This window comes from Prionailurus viverrinus, chromosome F2, assembly GCF_022837055.1.
Source record: "Prionailurus viverrinus isolate Anna chromosome F2, UM_Priviv_1.0, whole genome shotgun sequence".
Taxonomy (NCBI): domain Eukaryota; kingdom Metazoa; phylum Chordata; class Mammalia; order Carnivora; family Felidae; genus Prionailurus; species Prionailurus viverrinus.
The window spans coordinates 57394734-57422722 of NC_062578.1; the positions used below are offsets into that span (position 1 = coordinate 57394734).

At 34.2% G+C, this 27989-nt stretch overlaps 1 protein-coding gene across 2 annotated transcripts in view; it reads right to left on the bottom strand.

Annotated features, from left to right (window-relative positions):
* The window catches only part of CSMD3 (CUB and Sushi multiple domains 3), a 1270863-nt gene that overhangs the window by 138566 nt on the left and 1104308 nt on the right, over nucleotides 1-27989 (bottom strand). For both annotated transcript variants that reach the window (XM_047842282.1, XM_047842281.1), the window contains 2 exons: nucleotides 24316-24412; nucleotides 21603-21707 (listed from right to left, as the gene is read on the bottom strand). In XM_047842282.1, the coding sequence (XP_047698238.1) occupies nucleotides 21603-21707; nucleotides 24316-24412 (202 nt within the window). The remainder of the gene's footprint in view (nucleotides 1-21602; nucleotides 21708-24315; nucleotides 24413-27989) is intronic.

The following is a 27989-nucleotide window of genomic DNA, read 5'->3' on the forward strand; positions in this document are numbered from 1 at the left end:
TGATCTTGTATGTCAATGACCCTTCAACTTAAAAACTCTTTAAAAAGTCTTCTTTGAGAATTATTTTCACTTCTTTATAAGTAGCAAAATCAATAGATTATTAGAATCAAGAAAGAAAAGAGAATTTTTATAAAAATATTGTAAAGGATTCTCTTGTTTAACGAAGGCAATCAAAATATTGAGTCATTTGCAGCTTTATGAGTGTAAATTTTGGTGTTGGCAATCAAAGATACTCTCTGGGTGAATTTTTGAAATGAGAATTGGATCAATTGATCTGCTTTTGTAGCCAAAAACAAACAGAAATGAATCCAGCAACAAATCCATATCAAAAATTGCACAGAGTTCTGTTTGCTGTCAAATTACAGTAGGCAGTTACCCTGAATGAAAATGCCAAAACCTCAGTTCTTTACATTTCCAACATTTATTTATAACCATTTATGTATAACCCAAAACTATTCTTTCCAATCTGTTCACAAGGCAATCAATCTGCAGTAGAAAATGCTCTTAATCATAAATCATATCATTTATATCTGATCATTCTGACTATATGTATGTATATATCATATATATGTGATATACATAATGATAAAATGTTAAATAGAATCTGACATAAGTAATTACTGAGGACCTGTTGTGTACTTTGTATATATATTTTAACATATATAATATATATTATAAATATATATATATTACTGCCCAGAATTTCATAATGATTTTAATTAGTTTTAATGCATCAAGAGAGGCAGACAGGAAGAAGAAGAAAGCTTAATTACTGCTAAGATTCCTGGTAAATTGTTTTGTAAGAGGAAAAACTCCTTCACGAATTTGACATGACAACCTATGTATAAATTTATTGAAAATCAAGACCAAAATATTGGAACTGCATACATGTAAGAAAGGAGCAGGAACGGAATCATGTGTCTTTGCACAAAGGTTGTATTCAGTGATAGCAAAGTCTTGTTATTTTAAATATATTTCATGTCTTCAATTTTAAATCTTACTCTAAATAGTGGATTCAAGATAACTATTATTTCTGTTTATACAACATACGAGGGATTTTTTTAAAATACACTAGAATCGCCATTTGGCATTCCACATTTATCATTGTAATATAACTGTCTGAAAAAAAAAACACAGAAGTTGGTGACAATCAAAGAATGAATCCAAGATGAGCTGGAGTACTCGTTTGAGGACTTGTAGAAAACTCCAGTGGCAAGCACACAGACTTTGTTCTGGTATAATGTATGTTGGAATTGATTAATTAATCTGGTAAACAAATATTTGCCAAATACCTATTATGAAACATGTAACTTGAATGTTTGTAAGCAAGTTTCTTCAGAAGGAACTATTCTGACTTAATAGTCACTGATGGGCAGCAGTGGGTCAGGAACACATTGTGATGTATGGACTTCACTCGCATTTACGTTAATCCGTAAATTTTTACTTACTTACTTTACTTGTTCTTACTTCAGTTAACATTTAACTTAGCATTACCCTGAATAATTAATTGAATATTCAGTAATAGAAAGTGCTTAGCAAATTTTAGTCTATGGAGTAACGAAAACTAAGTAAAATGATAACATTTTAAAGAGAATCTGACATAAACAACAGCTGAGCACCTATTGTGTACTCTGTATCATGTTAGATGTCAGAAATGCAAAGAAATATTACCACATAAGCGACCATGCTCTAAGGAAACATTTGATGAAACAGGAGAGGTAACTATTTCAAAAGATTACAGGGTAGTGAAACAGTCACAAAAAATGAAGGTTAACCTTTGTTTAAATTATTATTTCATAAAGGATAACCCTACTAGAAAATTATATATTTTACCAACTCATGATAACAAAGGGTAAGGTGATGGTGATGTCCTGGCAGACAAGGTGGCATGTTAAATAAATGAAGTTTCAAGTGATTTTTCCTTCTGTATGGAAAACAGGGGAATGTTTTCCCCCAAAGCACATTGTAGTGTTTTGAAAAGAGCAAGAAAGCTGAAAGGGAGGCAGGATATATACATTGTGTACAATTTTATAATCTCAACCAATGTAGGAAATTATTTTTTTTTCCTGTGGGTAGTGAAGGAAAATTTCTTAGTTATTAAGAACACAACCTCGATCTGCACTAGTTTCGTAATCTTTGGTAAAGTCTGAAATCACTTATATGCCTCAGTTCCCTCACCTATAAAATGAGGTGGAAAAATGCCAACTTCATAGGAATATTGTAATGCTGAAGGAAAACAAGATATGCATAATACTTAAAATAGTGGCAGGGACATAAAAGCTAACATCATTTAGTGGTTTTAAGCATGGGAGTGAGGTTGTCTTTTACATTCTAGATAAAGGATAGGATATTTTTTCTGTTGTTATGAGAGTATGTTTCTGTATGTTTAAGATCAATAAGTTTCACATATATACTATAGGAATATTAAAAAATATGTAAAAAATTATATAAAGTGACAAGACTTTAAATACTTTGAATTTTTTGTTGACCCCAAACAAAAAGTTTCTGTATAAGCTAAAATGTTACTGATATTACTGGGAGAAAAACCAACAGACTAATGTTGTTAGCTCAAGATACAACCAGAGAAAGTGTAGGAATACAAAACCACAATGTCTCCAGAATTCACAACTTAGGCTAAATCTATTTCTACATCAACACCACAAAGAGGTAAAGTCAGTGAAATGATCATGAAGTAAATTTTGATTAAAAGAGAAAACTATGACAAAACTAATGGCCTTAAAGGGTTAAGGAGTGAGATATGTTTGTAAAACCTATTATACTTATTTGCATTTAATACATTCTGTTAATGGCAACTGAAATTAGAAATGACAAATATTTATAATTTAATTTGGGCAGGAGAGGTTTCTACAATTAACATTGTACGAGATGATATACATAAACTAGTTAGAACAAGAAAATTAGTTTAAGTAAAAACATAATTAATCTTAAAATCACTATTTTTTTCTCAAAGAATCAATTATTTAATTAGCCCAAGGGAGGAAACCATTTTTAGTGATTATAAAAATAAACTCATTAAGACCTAATGCATTATCTCTTAAGCATATTGCTCAAGGATGGAAAACAGTAAAATAACTATTGTGCTGAATTGAATCTTTTGTTATTTATAAGCTAGAGTTAAATGAATACATGTCTAGGCATTTACTATTTTGTGACTATGTTTATACTTTTGGCTATTCGGACCAGCCCTTCCACTATGATGTGGGATGGAAAGATATTTTCAGACCACCTGTGTTTTCTCAGGATTTGAGAAAGTTATTAGTGGCACATATCATGAGTGTTCTCAGGTTTAGGAGGAGAGAAAAATCTATTCATCATGGTAACATGTACCTTTGCCTTCCTCAGAGTATGTCCTAAGATCTTTGAGCTCCCTTAAATGTGCAAACACCATTACTGCATGTAATTTGCCCTTTTAAAACATGCGCATTGTGTAAGTTCAAAACCAAAAACTACTCATTGATTTATAGACGCTCCACTGTCCCTTTAGAATTTTCCATGTCCCTTTAGAATTTCCTTTAGAGTAAGATACAAATGTGTATGGCAACACATTTTAGGAAATGTGAAAGAAATGATATAGGCATATTATAACCAAATTGTAGTTTGCATTTTAAAAGTTTTAATGACGAAGCTCTAACAGAATCCAAGTGGCAGAGCAAGTAGAGATTATAAATTCTCTTTACAGAAGCTTCCTAACAATTGATCAATTTAATGTCATTCCATGTACTAGGGATATTTTTCCTAGCAAAAAAATATATTTATGCAAGACATACAATTACAACTAGAATCACATATGTTAAAACCAAACAAACAACAAAAGATACAAACTGTCAATTTAAGAATTCATTCCCAGTGCTCTTGTGGATCATTAGACAGAAAAATTTGATACTTGGTAGAAAAAAATATATTAACTCAGAGCAGCTACATCCAATGATATGACTACTAAACCAGCACACATTTCCAAAACAGAAAAACAATGTAGCTTTATGTCAACAAAATTTGTCAACAAAATTTTATTCACAAAATTTTGTGAGAGAGACAGAGAACATGAGTGGGGGAGGGGGGGAGAGAGAAAGAGAGAGAATCCCAAGTAGGCTCCATGCTGTCGGCATGAAGCCTGAAGCAGAACTAGATCCCATGAGCCATGAGACCATGACCTGAGCTGAAATCAAGAATCAGACCCTCAACCAACTGAGCCACCCAGGTGCTCCAAAATTCTCTGAGGTTTTTATCTCACCTCTACTACTCACTTACTTTGAGGTCTCAGATTACTATCTAAACTTCAGTTTTGTCATCTATATGATAGGATTAAAAATAATACCTGCCTCAAGGGGGAAAATTAAGTAAAGATATATCTGTAAAACATTTCTACTATGTTGACATCTACTGGACTCTTGAAAAAAATGTTAACTTTATAATTTAATAACCTTATAATATAATGATGATAATATAATGATTCCAATAATCATGATGGAGGGATTGTTAACTGTTGTCGAGGAACCCTAGCAGTCATTCAAATGCTTATAGTTTATAATGCTCTGACACAAACGGCTGTTTGTACTATAGATATTCCACACTTTGAAAGTCATCATGGATAGACAAGCAAATGTGAGCCTTAAATATCAGTATGTGCCAAATTCGAGATAGTTATTTTTGCTTCAAATACTTTACAAGGCAAAATGTATGAAAGAGTTAACCCAGCTACATAGAAATTTTCTTTAAAAATACAGACTAACACCTGAGAAGAAAACAACATTGTACAAAAACGGGTAGTTTTTTTTTTTTTTAAGTATAAAATGTTTTTTTTTTTTTAAGGCCAGACCTCCTTCTTTAATAAGTAACTAACAAAAGAACCTATTAGATACTGGAATACTTGGTGTAAATAGCTTGTTGGCTATCAGAACTTTGGTACCTGGGTGATAATAGCCAAGTCATAGGCCACAATTATACAAAAGTAGTATAATTACACCAATATACAGTTATCTCCTTTAGATAAATGTAGTTACTGTCTTTTTTTTTTAACCAATTTTCTAGCAAATATTTGCTGGGGATGTAGAAGCAATAATAAAACATTGTGTTGCACAATATCAGAAATAAATGATATACAATATACTCAAGTAGCTTAATATTCACCTACCTTTCTAGCTTAATATTCATTGAGAAATAATTCAAAAATGCTAATTAAAATTGCCAAACATTTGTAATTGCAAAGCACCCTACAGTACCTTATAAGTCAGGGCATGCCACTTCTCTGCTCAAAACTTCCTAACGAGTTCTATTACAACTGGAGGGAAAAATTACATCCTTACAATAGCCTGCAAGACCGCCATTTTCCCTTCTCTCTCTCACCTCATTTCCTCCTACTCTTGCCTTCTTGCTCTTCTTCATCCTTATGTTTTAGGGTGTCTGCTCTGGGTATCCTCTAAAACACCCTTTCCTCACATTCCAGCAAACTCTCTTCCTGCACAGCCTTCTAGCTGTGCTCAAATGTCACCTTCTCTTGAAGGTCTGCCCTTCATAACATCCTCTCTGTAGCCCTAACATTTTTGGATCCCTCAACCCTCCTTCTATCTTCTTCTACGATTTGTCACTTTCTGAAGGGCTCTGCAGCTTAATAATTTACATTTATAGCTTAAAAACTTTAAATTTTTGTCTTTTATGTCTTCACCTGCTAGACTACAAGCTCCAAGAAGGCTAGAGGATATGGTCTCTTTTGTTCACAAATATGAACTGACACACAAGTGTTCAGTAAATATTTGTGGAATTAATAAATAAAAGGCATTGAGGGAGTGAAAGAGGGATATCAGAATCCAGAAAAAGAAGAAAATCACTTCTAGAATGAGCTGATTGGATCAATTAAGATTTAGGGTAATAGATAAAACTAAGAGCTATATAGCTAGAAAAAGAAAAAAAAGTGGGGCATGTCAGCTGGAGGAAATGAACGGGAAGAGGAGAAAAGAGGAAAAGCATGTTACATCTAGGAAACAAACAATTATTTCATTTGATTAAGTGGGGAAATCTTACAACATGCATGTGGTAAAAGATGACGTAATTACTGTTGGAGTTAGAGGCTAAAGAATGTTGCCTTTCTTTAATAGGTAATAGGAAAACAATGACATTGAAATGATCAAAATGCGTCTCTAGAAATAATGAGATCAAGGCATGGGAAAGATAGATTGGGCTCAAGGAACATCAGATTTGTCTGATGTTAATCATAATCATAATTGTCAGGCAGTCTTGAGTTAAAATGTCATGATCTCAAGTTAAAGGAGGAAACGATCACTATGATAAAATCAGCCTATTTGTCAGCATTTACCTTCTAAGTACATAAGAAGCAAGACATATCTGTTTAGTAATTGTACCATCAGATAATCTAGGATTTGTTTCCTAAAAGCCTCACGAGTGAGTAGGAAAATCAGAGAATATACTCACTTGTTTGAAGGAATCTCAGCCAAATTTCCATTTCCTAAGACAGAAGAACACCGGCCATGTTTTCTGAAAGCTTTACTATTTAAAATCATCCTCTAGGAATATAGGAAGACTCTACTTTCTTCGTTAAAAACAAAACAAACAAACACGAAACCTGTCCTTTTTATAGCAAACCTTAAAGTTTTGGGCATCTGTTGCTGGCATTTTTGAGACTGTTATTTCCCCATTGTGAGTCCCTCCTTATGCTATCCTGTGGGCAGAACCTTTATCTCAGAAGCTGCCAGAAATGAAATGCCAAATATATGCAGTGAAATAGGTGTCTTTTGGGGCGCCTGGGTGGCGCAGTCGGTTAGGCGTCCGACTTCAGCCAGGTCACGATCTCTCGGTCCGTGAGTCGAGCCCCGCGTCGGGCTCTGGGCTGATGGCTCAGAGCCTGGAGCCTGTTTCCGATTCTGTGTCTCCCTCTCTCTCTGCCCCTCCCCCGTTCATGCTCTGTCTCTCTCTCTCTGTCCCAAAAATAAATAAACGTTGAAAAAAAAAATTAAAAAAAAAAAAGAAATAGGTGTCTTTTCAGTGAAGAAAAGTTAATATAACTACCCTTTTTTATAACACACACACACAACCACACACACACAGTATTTTCCTAGTACCCAACTGCTTGAGCATTTTGCTTTTTCTAACTATCAAAACTTAAATATGAATTTTTTTTCACATAGTCTTTATTTCTATTCACTAAAAAATAGTTTCCTCTTACTGAGGCCATTGTGTTTTTATACCTCAATCACAATTTGGGGGTGGGGGGCGGTGCTTCTGAAAACAGAGAAGTTCTTTAAAATTTTTATGACCAGTTAATATAACCTACCCTGCAAGTGGTCAGTTTCTTGCATTACTACAAAATAACTGTTTCTTCACTAAGGGAAGATTTCAAAACTTGACAGAAATTAAGATACTTCTTTCACAAACAAGATAGTTTATTTGCACATGCACACACACACATGCACGTGTGCTCACACACACACACACACACACACACACACACACACAAGCAAACCACTGTGCTTGGATGTCATCTCTAGCATTACTGGAAGGGATATACTCAAGTGTGCACTGAGTGATCAGACAGCCTTTGAGATAACTTTGCTGGACACTGCACCAAAACCACGGCTGCTCCAGGATCCAGCCGTGGTCGATCCACTAAATGTATTATAACTGCTTTCCAATCTGTTAGTAACAAAGCAACAAAATACACTGCCATCGCGTGTTTATAAATTTGTTCTCGAAGACTAGAGCAGAAGTTATTAGTCATTTCAATTTTCTAAAGCTGGACTTAAATTTCCTTGTTCGACCTCCCCTCCATTCTCTTGCATTTACTCAGTATTTCACAAATGCTATGTTCACGTCCTTATTGATTAGAAAATAGATTTGAAAACATGAAGAACATTCCAAAACTTTTAACTAATTAAAAGAACATTAGGCATTCTCTGGCACTGACTTCACCACTGTCCACTAAATGTATCATTTTCTCTCTTCTCTCTTCTTTCTATTTATCTGTCTCCCTGTCCTAATTACCCCTCTTTTCCTATACTCCCTAACTTTATTTTTTTCCCAACTACTTCTCTACGCTTCTTCATCTTTCTACTTATAGTTCCTATTTAAATTTAGATTCACTAGCTTTGTTTAAAAACAACACATGGAATGAAAGCATGCTTAAGTGACAACATTACCAAGTGTAACTATTTAGTGAGCATTCATTCAATTTCCCCCAAAAGGAATGCTCTTTTTCTTTTTTTCTTCTTTTTTTTCTTTAAAATTTTTTTTTAATGTTTATTTATTTTTGAGACAGAGAGAGACAGAGCATGAATGGGGGAGGGTCAGAGAGAGAGGGAGACACAGAATCTGAAGCAGGCTCCAGGCTCTAAGCTGTCAGCACACAGCCCGACGTGGGGCTCAAACCCACGGACTGTGAAATCATGACCTGAGCCGAAGTCGGACGCTTAACCAACTGAGCCACCCAGGTGCCCCACGAATGGTCTTTTTCTACCTGGAGAATATTTTAACTTTTTCCACTAACTTATGATTTGATAAAAATTAATGTTTTAATGCAAATTTACCTGCTTTTTGTAGTACTGGTATTTTTTATTCTATTTATTTTAATCCAGGAAGTTTTTTAGAATTTTGTTCCAAATAAAAGGGAACATCCAGCAAATGGTTTGATGTGTTAGTTAAGGTCCCTCAACACAATGTTTGTAAATTTTGGTTGTCATCTTATCACCTTCTAATAGATTCCACTTTGTGGTTTTTGAAAAATACAGTGAATATTGTTCTTAGATTGCCTACACACAGTACCTAGGTTTTTTCTTTGTTTTTCTCATGGGTGGAGAATCAAGATATCTACTAATTCTTAAGAAATATCTGGGGATCAGTTTGAAGTCAAAGAACCATTATGTGAATATTTGCTTTGAATTGTGTGACCTCAAAGTTAACAAATTAAATGTCGTTCCTGGTAAGTAGCCTCTAGACTATTGGGAGAGTTAAAAGTATTATTTTTCAAAGCAACTGCACATATAATATACACGGATACATCATTTATTCTTATGCTCATTCATTACCAATGGTGAGTTCTTTGCCACATTCTTGAGTTGGGTCCTGATAACTAACTTAGAAAATCCTACCATTCGTTGATTGCTTATTTTATAGAACTAAAACTACCTCCTAAGATAGTCAGATAAATAATCACAAATTTGGGCAAAAACAAACTTCATGTAATAAAGTTTACACTTGATTAGGATAGAGATTTATCTCATTTATCTTCTAATCCCTCTACAACTCTCATCAGACTTTCCTTGACATGGTTAGGTAATCAACTCTACTCTTTAAATTAGAAATCAAGATTAAAGATGCTTAAGTTATATTTCCAGCATGTCTTTTCTCTCAAATATATTGGTTTCTGTGACCTAAATTTGTGAGATTTAAATACATTAGTCACTGTTTTCCCTTGAAAATATCAAACTCTCAATTCTTTGTTCTTAGAGTAAGCAGCTATGCATTATTAACACCTATTATGGAAATGGCTCAATTTCCTTCATGTATTCAACATAATTAAGAGTTTCTAACCAAAAGGACCATTTGAAAAATTATAGATAATTGGGTAAGCAATTCCATTAAGCTTTATTGATCTTATATTATGTATCTTATACAAATAAAGGACCTTTTTGGCATTCAACAAAACATTTAAAAAATGCAAAAGTTGTATATATAAGGGACTTAAAAAAACTTTCTTCAATTTCTTTGTGACTATAATAATTAATTTAATAATCTATATTGTGAATAAATATCAAAACATATGCTGCTTTTTAACTGTATTATCTATAGTGACATCAAATTTCTGATGACATCCTACACCTTTCAGAAGTAGCCCTGACTATATAAGCAGCCTTAGTTTCTAGTGCTGCCTCAAACCTTATACAATAATCTTACTGAACTAGGTGTACTTCTCCAAATGTGCCATATATCACAGCTCTGTCTGAACATGAAATTTTCATGCTAAGAATACCCAATACTCCTTGTCTAACCAAAATTCTTGCTATTTGTTAAGACTCAGTCCAAGTGTCACCTCCTATTTAAAGTATTTCCTGAGCTTCCTAAATGGAGCTGATTACTTACCACTTTTGTGTACTCTACCATAAATATCTCTATTCCTAAATTTATAGCACTGTGTTACTGCTTTACCTTTCTGTCTCTCTTATGAGACTGTGATCTTCTCAAAGAAAGATATAGTGACATATTTATCTTTGCATTTTCCATGTTAAGCATAGTGTCTGATACACAGTAACTGTTCTGTATATTTCTGGTTGAATGAACAATGAATGAATGAATCTTCTTTTACTAATTTGTCATCTATTTACATTACAATGACATTGTATTTGAGGTAGCAATAGCTGGAAAATAAACTTCAAAATAAAACAAACAAAAAAACATTATCCAGAAGCAACTGACCAGTATTTATTAGTGCATGCCTATCATTGTAGCTTCTGTTTCTTCCCACAGAGAGTTTCTATTTTATCAGAAATTCCAGTATAGGTAATGAAGTTACAGTGATGGATTGAGTGGCCTGGAAAATGATGTTAAGGAAATAATACTCAATGGGATACCTTCACACAACAGAAACCAACAGAATTACAAAATGTGTATAGGCTAAGGTATTAAATCCTTTGATGAACACCAGCATCAGTATAGGTGTACTAATGTTAATAATATATGGCAATATTGTTTATTTAACTTGTACTTCTAAGTGCTGTATCACAGCCAACAAATGTATTTTGAAGGCCTAAGATTCAAGGACTGCACTTACTGCAAGAGACAAAAGGACATCCTAAATGGACATGGTCCTAGATTAACGGCAGACTCTGTCTTCCTGGGGTTTACCTTGTCGGGAGACATTAAACCCCAAAATCACCAAAATAACCACCCAGTTACACTTGTGATAATTTTATGTAGCAAAACAAACAATCATATATGTCTCATAAATGCATTTAGCTAGGGTACATAAGCCATTTTTGTGTCTAAAAGTTTCAGAGAGGGTTGGGAAATGAATATATATATTCTGTGCTACCAGAAAAATCACTTACTCCAATTATAGGTTTAAAATATCTAAAGAATCCAGTTCTTCTCACAATTAGACAATACTTGTAAGGGAAGACATTACAATGGATGTCACAGGAATAAAAAGGATCTTAAGAAACCACTATAAACAATTATACACCAACAAACCAGGTAACCTAGAAGAAATGGAAAATCTCCAGGAAATATACAATCTACCCCAATGAATTATGTAGAAATAGAAAAATCTCAATAGACCAATAATGAATATGGAGATTAAATAAGTAACCAAAAACCTTCCAGCAAAGAAAAGCCCAGGAACAGATGACTTCATGGGTAAATTTTACTAAACATTTAAAGAATTAACATTGATCCTTCTCAAACTCTTCCAAAATATTGAGGAAATCGTTCTCAATTCATTTCCCTGATGGTCATAGCCAAATATATTATAAGAAATCTATGGGACAACATGCCTGATGAAAGAGAAGCAAAAATCCATAATAAAATAATAGCAAACCAAATTAAACAGCACACTAAAAGGATTATACACCATGAACAAATGGATTTATCCCTGAGATGCAAGAATGGCTCAACATACACAAATAAATGTGATATACTACAATAACAGAATAAAGGATAAAGATTATCTTAATATGCAGAAAAGAGCATCTGACAAAATACAACATCCTTTTCTAATAAAACCTCCCAACAAATTAGATGTAATGGAATGCAACTCAAAATAATACAAGCCATACAGGAAAAACCCACACTTATCAGAATACTCAACAGCAAAAAAATCTAAAAGCTTTTCATCTGATATCAGGAGCAAGATAAGGATGCCCAATACTTGTCACTTCTATTCAGCATACTACTGGAATCCTAGCCAAAGAAATTGGGGAGGAAAAAAAAAAGGATCAAAATTAACAAGCAAATGGAGGTATCTCTGTTTGTAGGTGACATGATCTTATATGTAGAAAAATCTAACTCCACAGGACACTGTTAGAACTAATAAATGAAGTCTGTAAAGTTTCTATACAAAATGTCAGAAGTCAGTTGTAATTTGATACATTAACACTGAAGTATCTGAAAAGGAAATTTAGAAAATAATCCTATTTACAGTAGCATCAAAAAGAATAAAATACTTAGGAATAAAGTTAACCAAGGAGGTTAAGACTTATACATAGAAAACTACAAAACACTGATGGAAGATACTGAAAAATTATTGGAGTATTTTCCAAAAATATGGAATAAATGGAGAAATATTCCATGTTCATGAATTAGAAGACATAATGTTGTTATAAAGTCCATAATATCCAAACTAATCTACAGATTCAATGCAGTCACTATCAAAAATCCAATGGCATTTTTTACTGAATTAGATAAATAAACAATCCTAAAATTTATATGCAACTACAAAAGATTCAAAGTAGCCAAAGCAATTTTGAGAATGAAGATCAAAACTGGAGACATCACACTTCCTCATATCAAAATATACTACAAAACTACAATAATTAAAACATTACAGTACTGCAATAAAGATAGACATATAGAAGAATGAAACCGAGAATCCAGAAACAAACCCACATCAACTTATCTTTGTCCAAGGTGCCAAAATACACAATGGGGAGAGAATAATCTCTTCAACAAATGATGTTGGGAAAACTGGATGTCCACAAGCAAAAGAATAACAATAGACCCTTCTGACATCATACACAAAAATTAACTCAAAATGGATTAAGGTTTTAAATAGAAGATCTGAAAATGTAAAGTCCCTAGAAGAAAACATAGAGGAAAGTGTCATGACTAGTCTTGGCAATGATTTCTTGGATGTGACATAAAAGCCTAAGAAATAAAAGCAAAAATAAACAAGTGGGCAACATCAAAATAAAAGGCTTCTGCACAGCAAAAGAAACAATCAACAGAGCAAAAAGAAACCTAAAGAATGGGATAAAATATGTGCAAATCACATACCTAATACAGGGTTAATACTCAAAATATATAAGGAACTCCTGCAACTTAATAACAAGAAAATAAATAATCTTGTTTTAAAAACAGGCAAAGGACTTAGACATTTCTCCAAAGATGACATAAAATGACCAACAGGGATATGAAAAGAAGCTTAGCACCTCTAGTCATCAGGACAATGCAAGCCAGTCAAAACCACATGATGAGCTATCACCTCATATCTATTAGGATGACTATTGTCAAAAAAAAAAAAAAGACTCATAGGAAAAACAAAAAGACAGAGTCCACCAGATGACCGAATAATATGTCCCTCATTATATCCTCCCCTTAGCAACAACAATGTAGCAGCCATCAATGGACAAAATTTCTTTGTGAGAAATGTGGGATACAGGTAGGGGTAACACCCCAGTACAGTCCAAGAATGAGAAAAGTCATTTGGAGAACACAGACCAGCACCTAGGTGGCTGACTCAAAAACAATTGCATAGCCCTGAGAACTTGAACTTGGCAACCCCATTTGCCTTTGGTTCTGTCATCAATAAATACGCCAAAAGATCCAGGAGGAGTCTCACCTACCAATACATCAGATAATTGGTGTATAGACTTTGTTGCTGGCTGTAGATTCTGAAAGTGCCCTTTGAACTAACTCCAGGCCCTCTGAGCCACAGTCTAAAAGCTTCATAGAACACTGAATTACACAATCACCCATGAATGAGAGACCCTTTATGGAGGTCCAGGATTTTGACAGCAGTCCAACACACCATTGGAATAAAAACAAACAAACAAACAATAATCAAAGTTGACACATTGATGAGGATAAGAGGAAGAATTTGGTTTTACCATCATTACCATTCCCCCCAAGGCAGTGTTAAGTGATCCCCTATTGACCCGTGATTTCTCCTGTTGTGGAAAGTGATAGTGTGTGAGTGGGTGTCTGACTTTTCCAGCTGTGCAAGATGCTGCCAGAGAGGAAAAAGACAATCTCTCTATTGCCTTATCCACAATATTGAATCATGGCCTGAGAAACTAAGGGCAGGTGAGTATTTGGGAAAAGAGAAGTCAGAGCTCACAAAGAAACACACCAACGGGATGAGGATCCTACTAATTATGTCCATTAGAAGGCCTGCTGATGAGCCAATAGGATGGACACCTCAACCATGGATCTCCTCACTAGCCCATGGGCACCTGCAGTACTTTGATGCCTCTTCCACACACCCTAATACAGCATGGCTGACCTCCTGTGCATGCTGTCAACAATAGCAAGAGCAAGTTTTTACAAACAGCTACTGACTATGTGCAGAAATTTGGCCCAGATTTTGGACCTGGAAGAGATCACAGACTTGAGCACGTAGAGACACCCTTGGGAAAACAGAAGAGAGGTCATTAGTACCCAGCCTGGCTCTACAGGATTAAGAGAAGGCATAGAAGCTGAAGAGAAGGGAGAAAAAAGTGTGGAGCATGCATATTCATAGAAGGTCTGAGAAAGCCTCAAAATCACCAATAGGGCTGAAGGAAGATGTTTCTCTCCTGAAGTCAGTCAGTAAAGACAGGGAACTATTTTAGTCCAGAAAACGTGACGCCACCAAAGAACACGATAATTTTCCAGTAATAAACCTCAAAGAAATGGAGTTCTGCAATTTACCTGAAAAAGAATTCAAAATACCTGCTTGAAGGAAGCTCAATGACCTATGACAAAAAAAAAAAAAAAAAAAAAAACATGGAAAAATAATTCAACAAAATCAAGAAAACAATATATGTTCAACATGAGAAGTTTAACAAAAAGATCTGTTCACAATCTGTGAATTAGTAGGATCTCAAAAGGAGAAGAAGACAAAGGAAAGCAGGTGGAAAGCTTGTTACAGAAATAGCCAAGAACTTCCAAGATTCTGGGGAGAGATTTGGACATCCAAGTTCTATGAACTTGGCCCCCCAAAAAACTCAACTTAAAGAGATATTCTCCAAGATGAATTATAATAAAACTGTCAAAATTCAAAGACAAAGAGAATCTTTAAAATAGTAGGAGAAAAGAAGCTTGTAATTTACAAGGGGACCTGCACAGGGCAATCAGTGACTTTCTCAGGAGAAACCTTACAGCCAAGGAGAAAGAGCAATGTTATAGTCAAAGTGCTGAAAGAATAAAACTATAAAGCAAGAATACTCTATACAGTAAAGTAGTCCATCAGAGGACTTCAGAGGAGGGAGAGATCAGTATGGTCCCAAATAAACAAAAGCTGAAAGAGTTCATTACCACTAGACGCATCTTACAAGAAATGCAGAAAGCTCTCACTCAAGCTGAAATGAAAGGACACTAATTAGTAATATGAAAACATATAAAAATATACAACACATTGGCAAAGGTAAGTATATATTCAAATTCACAATACTTTAATACTGTAATATGATAGGGTATTAACCACTTAAGTCTGGCATAAATGTAAAGGACAAACATTTTAAAAATAACTATAGTTATAATAATTTGTTAGTGAATACAAGAAACTAAGAGGTAAATTGTGACATCAAAAAAAAAAAAAACCCAAAGAGGGGAGTGAAAAGACAGAGATTTATTATGCAAATGAAATTAAGTTGTTAGTGTAAAATAGCTATATCTAGAAGATATTTTATGTAAGTCTCATAGTTACCACATAAGCCTACAAGATACACAAAAGATTTAAGACAAGGGAATCAAAACATACAACAATAGAAAATCATCTTATTCACAAAGGAAAAGTGCAAGGGAAGAAGAAAAAAAAGGGGAGGGATAATCATAAAGTCAGAAAATAATTGATAAGACAGTATTAGTGAGTTCTTACTTATAAATAATTGCTCTACATGTAAATTGATGAAATTATCCAAGCAAAAGACATAGAGTAGCTGAATGGATTCAACACCAAACAACTATATGCTGCCTACTAGAGACTCATTTTGGCTTCAAGGATACACATATGCTCAAAGTTAAGGGATAATAAAAGATACTCCATGAAAGTGGAAACCAAAAGAGAGGAGTGGTGGCTATGCTTATATTTGACAATATAAACTTTAACCCAAAAGATGTAACAAGAGATAAAGAAATCCATTGCATAATAATTAGATCGTTTAATCACAGGGATATAATAATCATAAATATATATGCCACTAACATCAGAGCATCCAAATATAATAAGGAAATATTAACAGATCTGAAGGAAAAAAAATAGACAACACAATAATAGTAGGGGACATCAGTACTTCACTTTCAAAAATACACAGATCATCTAGATTGAAAAGCATATAGAAAATACTGGACTTGAACTATACTTTAGACCAAATAAACCTAATAAACATATACAGAACATTCCTTCCAGAGCAGCAAAATACATGTTTTTTCTTGAGTACATACAGAACATTATCCAGGATAGATCATGTATTACATGATCTTAGCAAAGTTAAGAGTGAAATCATATCAAAACTCTTTTCCAAATATAATGGCATGAAATTAGAAATCAATAAAAGTACGAAAACTGGAAAATCCACAAATATGTGGAAATCAAGTAGTACATTCATAAACAGATAGTGATTCAAAGAATAAATCAAAAGGGAAATTAAAAAAAATATATATTGAACAAACAAAAAGAGAAACACAACATACAAAAACTTATGGGATATAGCAAAAGCAGTTGTCACAGGAAGTTTATAGCAATAAACATCTGTCTGCATTTAAAAAAAAGAAAGATCTCAAATAAATTAGCTAACTTTATATCCTAAGTAACTAGAAAAAGAATACACTAAAGCCAAAATTAGCAGAATAAAGGAAGTAGCAAAGATTAGAGTACAAATAAATGAAATAGAGAAAAGAAAAACAACAGAAAGACAAAGAAACTAAGAGCTGATTTTTAAAAAGATACCCAAAATTGACATAACATTAGAATCATTAACTAAAAGAAAGAGAGAGAGAGAGAGAGAGAGAGAGAGAGAAGGCTTAAATAAACAAAACCAGAAATGAAAGAAGAGACATTACACTGATATCACAGAAATAAAAAGGATCACAAGACACTGCCATGACAATTACACACCAAAAAATTGGATAATCTATAAGAAATGGACAAATTCTTAGAAACATATGACCTACCAACTAAAACATGAAGAAATAGAAAATCTGAGCAGACCAAGAATGAGTAAGAGATTGAGTTAGTAATCAAAAACTTTCTAATAAAGAAAAGTCCTGGACTGAATAGCTTCATAGGTGAATTTTACCAAACATTTAAAAAGGTATTAAATGCAAATCCTTTTCAAGATCTTCTGATAAACTGAAGAGGAAAGAATATTCCAAATCTCATTTTATGAGATCTGAATTACCCTGATACCAAAGCCAGACAAGGACACCACAAGAAAAGAAAAATGACAGGTCAGTATCCATGATGAATATAGATGTAATTTTTTTTTTACCAAAATACTAACAAATTGAACTCAACAGCACATCAAAAGCACCATACACCACCATCAAGTGGGAGTTATGTGTGGAATGCAAAGATGGTTCAACATACGCTGATCAAAAAATGTGATACATCACACTAATAGAATGAAAGATAAAAATCATGTGACAATATCAGTAGACACAGATAAAGCATTTGACAAAATAAAACATTGTTTCATGATAAAAACTCTTGAAAAAATGGGTATAGAAGTAATGAACCTGAACTTAATGAAGGCCATATATGAAAAGTCCACAGCTAATGTCAAACACAGTGGTGAAAAGTTGAAGCCTTTTCCTCTATATAGAGAAGACTAAAGTTGCCCATTTTCATGACTCTTATTCAACATAATACTGGAAGTTCTAACCAGAGTAATTATCCAAGAAAAAGAGATTAAAGACATCCAAACCATAAAGGAAAGTAAAATGGTTTCTGTCAGTAAATGATGTGATTTTTATGTAAACAAAATCCTAGAGACTCCACCAAAATCTGTTACTACTAATCACAAATTCAATAAATTACAGGATACAAAATCAGCATTCAGAAATTAGTTGTGTTATTATATACTGAAAACAGAATATCTGAAAAATAAAACAATCTCATTTACAATAGCATACACAGTAACAACGATAAAATTTGGGAACAAATTTAACCACTTTTAAGCCACCTATACAGCCAATGCAATCCATGTCAAAATTTCAACAGCATGATTTCACAGAGACAGAAATTCATGGAACCACAAAAGACCCTGAATACCCAAAGCAATCCCGAGACAAAGCTGGAGGCTTTATGATTTCAAACTATTACAAAGCTATAGTAATCAAACAGTATGGCCATAAAAATGGACACATACATCATTGTAACAGAACTGAGAGTCCAGAAATAAACCCTCACATATACGGCCAATTAACATTTGACAAAGGAGCCAAAAATACTCACAGGGAAAGTATAGTATTTTCCCCATAAATGGTGCTGGGGAAACTGTTTAATGACACGCAGAAGAATGAAACTGTATCTCTCACACTCCTCATAAAAATTAATTGGAAATGGATTACAGACTTAAACATAAAACCTAATACTGTAAAATTCCTAGAAGAAAACATACAAAAAAAAGCTCCTTGACCTTGGTATTGGCATTAATTTTTTTGGATATAACACCAGGAGTATAAGCAATCAATGAAAGTAAATAAAATAAGTCTACATCAAATAAAAAAACAAAAACTTCTGCACAGCAAATGAAGCAATCAATAAAATGAAAATGCAACCTACAAAATGGGGGGGGGATATATTTACAAACCATGTATCTGATAAGGGGTTAATATCCAAAATATATAAAAAAACTCATATAACTCAATAGCAAGTCAAAACAACAACAAGAATAAACAAAAAACCTATTAAAAGCAACCTGATTAAAAAAATTGGCAGAGGATCTGAACAGATATTTTTCTAAAGAAGATAAACAAATGGCTAATAGGCACATAAAAGGATCCTTATCACTAACCACAAGGGAAACGCAAATCGAAAGCACAGTTAAGATGTCACCTTACACCTGTTAGAATGAAGATCACCAAGAAAACAAGATAACAAGTATTACTGAGGATGTGGTGAAAGGGAAGCCCTCTTGAATGGTGCTAATAATAAAATTTGGTACATCCAGTATGGATAAGAGCCTGGAGGTTCCTTAAAAAAATAATAATAAATGGCACATAATCCAGCAATCCCATCTTTAAGCATACATCCAGAGGAGATAAAATGAGGATCTGGAAGAGATATCTGTACTCCCATGTTCACTACAGCTTAATTCACAATAGCCAAGACATGGAAACAACCTAAGTTCCATCTATGAATGAATGAATAAAGAAGTGTGGCATATGTATAAAATTAAATATTATTCAGTCACAAAAAAACTAGGAAATCCTGCCATTTGTAACATCATGCATGGCATTATGCTAAATGAAATACTCAGAGAGAAAACAAATAGATCTCATTTGTATGTGGAATCCAAGAAAGATTCATTCATCTTGCATCTTAGAAACAATGAGAAGACTGGTGGTTGCCAGGGGCTGGAAGGTGGAAAAAATAGGGTGATGTAAGTCAGAATACAAACTTCTAGTTATAAAATAAATTCTGGGAGTCCAATATACAACATGGTGGCAGTAGTTATCAATATTGTATTATATACTTGAAAGTTGGGAAGAGACTAGATTTTAAGTATTCTCATACACACACACACACACACACACACACACACACACACATACAAAGAACTAAGAAAAAAAAAAGAGAAGGCAATTATGTGAACTCTGGAGATGTTAACTATGTCTATTGTGTGACTATTTTGTAATAGATACATATATCAAATCAACACATATAAATTCAAAAACTACACAAATCACATTTCAATAAACTAAAAAGATAAAATTTCTGCATCATATTTATAAAAGAGTATGCTTTATAGTTTTCTATTGAGGGTATTATGGGAACCTGTTATACACCCCAGGAAACAGAATAATTAAAGTAGCATTGGGATTATCTGGTCCTTAAAGGTTGGCAATATTTCTTTTTTTTTTAATTTTTTTAACGTTTATTTATTTTTGAGAGAGAGACAGAGCATGAATGGGGGAGGGTCAGAGAGAGGGAGACACAGAATCTGAAACAGGCTCCAGGCTCTGAGCTGTCAGCACAGAGCCTGACGCGGGGCTCGAACTCACGGACTGTGAGATCATGACCTGAGCCGAAGTCAGCCGCTCGACTGACTGAGCCACCCAGGCGCCCCAGGTTGGCAATATTTCTATGTGAATCCATTTGGACCTGGTATTTTGGGGCATGGGGATGGGGGGACAGTTTTTTAAACAACTATTTTCTATATTGTTCCTATGATTATTGCTCTACTTAGAATTTTTGTACTGGGATCAATTTTGGCAAATTTCATAATGCATTTTTATTTATTTCTCCTCATATATCTTAACTATCTGCTTTAAGAATATTGATGCTATGTTATGTGGTGCATAAATAATCAAAACTAGAGTTTTTGTTATGATATGTGCTCCTTTTGATAACTATAAATGTTCTTATTTGTTTAAAAAAAACTGTTAGTGAGAATATGGAAAAACTGGAACCTTTATACAATGTTGGTGGGAATGTAAATTGATGGAACCACTATGGAAAATAGTATGAAAGTTGCTCAAAAAAATTAGAAGTAGGGGTGCCTGGGTGGCTCTGTCAGTTAAGCATCTGACTTCAGCTCAGGTAGTGATCTCACAGTTCATGATTTCAAGCCCCAGGTCGGGCTTTCCGCTGTCTGCATAGCCCATTTTGGATCCTGTCTCCCTCCCTCCTTCTCACTCTCTCTCAAACATAAACATTTAAAAAAATTAGAAGTAGATCTACCACATGCTCTAGAAATCCTTTCTGAGTATATTTACAGAATATTTGAAATAAGAATCTCAAAGAGAGATTTGCACTTCTATGTTTATTGCAGCATTACTCATAATAGCCAAAATATGGAAACAACCTAGATGTCCATTAAGAGATAAGTGAATAAAGAAAAGATAGTATGTACATATAATGTGTAATATCATTCAGTCTTACAAAAGAGAAGGAAATCCTGCCAAATGCAACAACATGAATGAACCTAGTAAACATTATGCTAAATGAAATAAGCCAGACAAAAAAGGACAAATACTACAGGACAGTACCTAAAATAGTCAAACTCATAGAAACAGAAAGCAGAGTGGAGATTTCCAGGGCGGGGAGGAGGGGAAATGGGAAGTTGCTGCTCACAGTGGGTATAAAATTGAGTTATGTAAGATGAGTAAGTTCTAGAGATCTGCTATATGTTATCATGCTTATAGTTAACACTTCTGTATTGTGTACTTAAAAAAAAATGAGGGTGTATCTCATGCTAAGTGTACTTACAATTATAATAAGGAAGAAAACATTCGTACATTTGTAAATTCTGATGAAAAATTAAAATTTTATAGACACAGTCTTGTAAATGAATTGAAAGAGCACATCAAAAGCTTAAAAATACAAGATAATGTTCTCTTTTGATGAAGTCCATTTAGTTTCTATATTCAAAGAATATTTAAAAAATGATATAAACTTGTTATTAAATTTCTTGAATAGCACATGATATTATATTTACCTGTGTATTCAAGGTGAAATCCTGCAGCAGAAACACTGATGTCTGATTGGAAATTTAGATATAGATTATTAGACGTACTATTCAAAAGATGCGGTATTGTTGTTCCTGAAATGATAATTGAAAAGGCAGGTCAATGATCACATAATAAATATTATAGCAAAACTAAGTAAGTTGACTACTAATCAGCCAATAGAATACCACTGAAATTACATATTGGTCAAGTGTTTTTTAGGAATTTTTAAATAAAGATATGTCTCCCACATTTCTCTTCTATTTTATTGTTTGTGACTGTCTCTAAGGAGAAAGACTTTGGGATCACTCCGGATGGGTCCCTAAAAATAGGCAGGAACAAAGAGCGGGTGACAGTCAAGGCAGTGGATTTTACAGGTCACCTGAAATAAATGTTTGGAATTTCATGTGGATTTCAATATTTTATGCATGAGCTAATAATAACCTTAATTTTAAAGTTTGTAGTGATTTTTATGGTATAGTATCTTAAGATTATGTATGGGTTCAGAGAATATGTTTATTTATTGTTATTTATTGCCCTTTTTATTATATATATATGAATTATATATACATATATATAATATATATGTATTATATATACATATATATAATATATGTATGTATTATATATACATATATATAATATATATGTATTATATATAATACATATATATTATATATATATAACATGTATTTCATTTATTTTCTTTCTTTATTAATATGTGTATGTTCTTCTCTACCAGGTCAAGTACCTTGATGTTTCTTATACTCTGACAGCAACGCTGGTAGGTAGTGTTTGAAAAATCCCAATTATAAACTAGTGTTAGCCTTAGCACTAGCAAATACATTATAGCCTTAGTCTCTTAGCAAATACATTATAATGGTGTATTTCTGAAATTCTGAAGGAAATCAACTTGACTTTATTCAATTACTGAGCTGAAAACATAAAATATCTGTTTGAACCAATTACTTCTTGACTATCTGCATTGAGTAATACCTCAAGATCCTTAAGATTACAAGTCAAGCAGTTTCAAATGGCAAGCATAAAAATAAGTGTCAAATCTATGTTTTAAGATAATGTCCAACAAGCATATTAGTTGATAGTGTGGCAACATTTTTTTCTGTAAGTAACTAGTTAGTTTACATTTATTTTGTACAACTCTGTGGACCTGAACCACTCACTGATCTTTCTATAAAAAGAAAATATCAGGACGAATTCATTACAGAACATATAGTTGCTTTTTCCCCCTTCTCCAGTCTCTTATCTGTCTATGGAACCCTTACTGAATCACTGAAGATGGAGGTAAACAGAAACTTTCACTCGACCTGCCTTTAGTGCCTTAGAGGATCTCAGCGATCAAGAACTTCAGCTCTGGAGTCACACCAGCTGGGCCCCGGTCTCATTCTAACATCAGCTGTACAACCTCAGGCAACTTAATCTAAGTGTCAATTACGACCAGAACTACTAGAAGGAACAAATGAGGAAACGTATGACAAGCCTCACACAGGGCTAGCACTTGGTAATCAAGAGCTGTTATTTATCACTGGTATTATCTTCATTGTTGTATTTATTATTAAGATTTGATTATTAATCAAATCTAAACAAATGTACACTCAAAATGTTATAAGATTTCTTCCAAGATTTCCACCTTATCTATACACAAAATACCTTTTTTTTTTTTTTAATTTGAGACTGAGAAAGAGAGAGAGGGCAGGGGAAGAAGGGCAGAGGGAGAAAGAGAATCTTAAGCAGGCTCCACACAGCATGGATGGAGCTCGACATGGGGCTTGATCCCACAAGTCTGGGACCATGACCTGAGCCAAAATCAAGAGTTGGATGCTCGACTGACTGAGCCACCCAGGAGCCCCTAAAATACTTGTTATGACTAACCCAAATCACTCCTATTCCAGGTATTTCTTCTTTCCTCTCCTCAGTGGCGATGCTGAAAAACCGATTATGCCCTAGTTAAAAATCTGTGAAAAACCTACAACTATTCAAACCGACTTAAGTATAACTGAAATGTAGAAGTTGATAGTTTAGCTATGTTCCTATTTCTATAGTTAAAAAGTATAATTAAAGTAAAAAGTATAGTTAAAATTAAAGTAAAACTTGATTTCACTTTTCGCAGGCTGAAAAAGCTGTTAGATTATTTCATAAATTACCTTTAAAAACCTTAACAAGTTTAAAAACCTTCTGGTCTTGGTACCTGGGTATATATTATGTTATATAATTTTATTCATTTCATAGAAATAATTTTATATTCTCTTTATTCTCACTCAACAGTACCTTGTAACATACCATGTTTTTACACAGTCTCTAAAATTATTTTAATGGCCCCAGAACACTCTATTGAGTAGATATATCATAATTACCAAGCACTGTCTAATTTTAACGATTTAAGGAGAAAGGGTACACATACCTGAACCACAGCTCAGCTGAAAATATTATCATTACTATAAAAGCATCAATAAATAATTACACAAATATAGTTAGAATATAGTAAGATTTTAAACAGCAATTTCAATGTCATTACCTTTAATGCCTTTGAAACATCTAACCTTGTAATTTAGTTTGCTGTGTATAGTTTATAAAAAGGAAATTAACTGCCAAGTCAGAGTTCTAGAAAGTCTTTTAAAAAGAGAGAGAGATTTCTACATTCCTAATTACATCTGTATTTCAATTAAGCTCAGCTTTTTTATTTACCTGAATAACTTCCAAGTCGTGGGGCATTGTTGTCTCCACCATCATAAAAGTCCAGAGAATCCCAATTATGTTCTGTAGCAAAGCTGATAACCTGTACCTGTGAAATAATAATTACTGATAAGAACACGTATTTCTAACAAGATAAAAATACCACAGTCCTCCACTCCGCATTAGAAGAGAGAACTCCAAGCCAGGACCATATCCTCGTGACCCTTCATAGAAGGACTTTACCAGAACTGATCTTTGCTACTGTGGCATTGGCCTACATGAGCTGACTTGGGTAAGAAGAGCGTCGAAACACCTCGCAGTGTTCACTATGGGTAGAACATGGATAAAGTCTGTCACCATCTCAGAGCGTTTTCTTTATTAAAGGCTTTGGGTTAATTTAATATCTTAGTGTCAGGAATCCCAATACGTGTTCCAATTAGTTATCTTGTATGTTTCAGAGTGTTAGATTCTTTAAAAAAAATTTTTTTTTTTATTTTTTTTTTTCAAAGTTTATTTGTTTTTGGGACAAGGAGAGACAGAGCATGAACGGGGGAGGGGCAGAGAGAGAGGGAGACACAGAATCGGAAACAGGCTCCAGGCTCCGAGCTATCAGCCCAGAGCCTGACGCGGGGCTCGAACTCGCAGACCGCGAGATCGTGACCTGGCTGAAGTCGGACGCTTAACCGACTGCGCCACCCAGGCGCCCCTAAAAAATTTTTTTTAATGTTTATTTATTTTTGAGAGATACAGAAAGAGAAAGAATGAGTAAGGGAGGGGCAGAGAGAGGGAGGCACAGAATCCAAAGCAGGCTCCAGGCTCAGAGCTGTCAGCACAGAGCCTGACATGGGGCTCAAACCCATGAACCATGAGATCATGACCTGAGCCGAAGTCAGACGCTCAACTGACTGAGCCACCCAGGTGCCCATGGAGTGTTAGATTCTTGCCAGTGATTGAGTTTTCACATTTTCTTTAGCTATCAGGAAATCACCATATTTGTGGTCCACCAGCATACAGGGAAAAGCTTATACTTTTCTTAAAAACTAGGTTTAGGGGCGCCTGGGTGGCGCAGTCGGTTAAGCGTCCGACTTCAGCCAGATCACGATCTCGCGGTCCGTGAGTTCGAGCCCCGCGTCAGGCTCTGGGCTGATGGCTCGGAGCCTGGAGCCTGGTTCCGATTCTGTGTCTCCCTCTCTCTCTGCCCCTCCCCCATTCATGCTCTGTCTCTCTCCGTCCCAAAAATAAATAAAATGTTGAAAAAAAAAATTTTTTTAAATAAAAAAAAAAAACTAGGTTTATGCTGGATACATTTTATTTACCTTTATTTGCCTAACCTTTGCTCAATTCCCTTTCTTTAATTAAAAAAAATTATTATCCCCTATGCTCATTTTTAACAGGTCTTAATATGGATGGCCAAAATTATACTTTATAACTGATTTGGGTATATCTCTTAAAGAATAATTTGATGAATGGAGTCATAATAAATAACTTACTGTGAAAGTCCCTAAAGTTGATAAGGGAAATGGTGGAGCACAATCCTCTCATGTCTGTAAATGTTATTTAAAGAAAGAGGCATGTGTTACTTTGCTGCACTTCGCCTGGCACAGCGTGAGCTTTTGCAAGAACCCACAGGACCCACCCCCAACCGTGGGGGTGATCATTTTTTCTGTCTGTGAAGTGTATATGTTATTGTTTTAGAGGAAGGGAAGGGCGAACCTTATTAAAATAAATGTATTTTATTTAGCTAAAGTCTGTCATCAATGTAAGTACTGCACTCATTCACTAAATAAGTATAACAATTGCATTCCTTAAAAATTTCTTATCCACAGAATAAACCATCATCATTCTTCCATTCAAGTGAATGCTGGTGCCTCTTTTCCAGGGGTGAGTGCCACATGGCAACGGATACCCTGCCTGTGTGACAGGCATTAGGCCCGATGGCAGCGTTCCAGAACAGGAAGCAGAATGGAATTAAAGCTGAATGATTGTGATATTACCATCATTTCCTTAAACAATAATCAATTCTCTCTTCATATCTGATTTTTCCTTTCTTACAATTCAGGGGAAGAAAAGATCACATTTGCAAAAAAAGAAAAAAGAAAAAAAAGTAAGGATTCACACAGGAGTTGACATTTGAGATAAGTTAAATGTATTGAGAGGTTTTTCACTGAAAGAAACTATTGAGTTATAAAAATGTAGAGGAGGCAAGCCATGAGGTAGATGTAGTGAACCATCAGTAATCCAATTTAGCCACAGTAGAAAGTATTTACATAAGAGGAAATATGCATGCAAAGTTAGCAAAAGTAGAGAAAAGTTAGATAGAGAGAGCTTAGTGGATAAATCCAAGAGACAGCAGAGTGAGGACTCCTGGTTGTGCAGCTTTCTGGCTCCCTCTATTCTCTGGCAGGTAACCCTAGAAGAGTTGACAATCTGTGCCTTCAATTTCTTATACACATCATTGTAATAAAGGCATCTAATTCACATAATTGTTGTAAAAATTAAATGAATTTTAGTTCACGATAGTGTCCGGTGTGAATAAAGGATTGAACTTAGCTGAGATGGATTTGTCAAGAGACTATAAAGACCCGAGACCAGCATAATAACTATGCAATTGAGGTGTAGTCCACCAAAGGGTTAGAAGGAGAATAACCAGGACTGCTTTAACTACAGTACTGCATTGGATGAAGAAAATACAAGTAAAAAGACGATTTCATAAGGGAAGGGAAGCAAAAATAATATAAAAACAGGGAGGGGGACAAAACATAAGACTCTTAAATATGGAGAACAGAGGGTTACTGGAGGGGTGGTGGGAGGGGGATGGGCTAAATGGGTAAGGGATATTAAGGAATCTATTCCTGAAATCGTTGATGCACAGTATGGTAACTAACTTGGATGTAAATTAAAAAAATAAATTAAAAACATGTATGTGTGTATGTATATATATATATATATATACACGTATATATATATGTGTGTGTGTGTTTATCTATATATGTGTGTGTGTATATATACATGTGTGTGTGTATGTGTATATATATATATACATACATACATACAAGACAATTTCAATGTCTATTGCAGTAGTCTGTGTGAGAAGCAGTAAAAGACTAAAGTAGATTGGGGGCAGGAATGAATACTAGAAAGAGGAACTAAAATGTCACCTGTGTCACTACAGATTCTGCAACAGATTATTTTGCAACAGATTTTTGCTACAGATTTTGTGTAATCTGAATAAGGAAAGAAAGGGAGAGGGGAGACTTAACGATTTATCTTCTTTCCCTGAGTTATTGAGATCAAAGGGGTGATAGAAACAAAAATGAAGATGTCTCTAGGAAAACCTATTACCTTAATGAGAAGAAAAAAATTTAATTCTACATACATATGTATAACAGACTAACTATAGTGCCTTCCAAAGATATCAGGTCCTCATCCCTGTATCATAGACCTGTATCATAGACCTCCCGAGGATACCAGCATGGAGAATAATTATGACATGGAGTCTATGTAAACATAAACGTTATTATATGGTGTTTTCCTTGCTAGTAATTTTAGAATCATTATGCAGCACCTTGGGAAGGCTGCTCTACTATAGACAAAGTATAATATTTTGATAATCTATATTAGCTCTGTCTTTTCTACCTTGATAACCTATATTAGCTCTGTCTTTTCTACCTTGATAACAATAATTT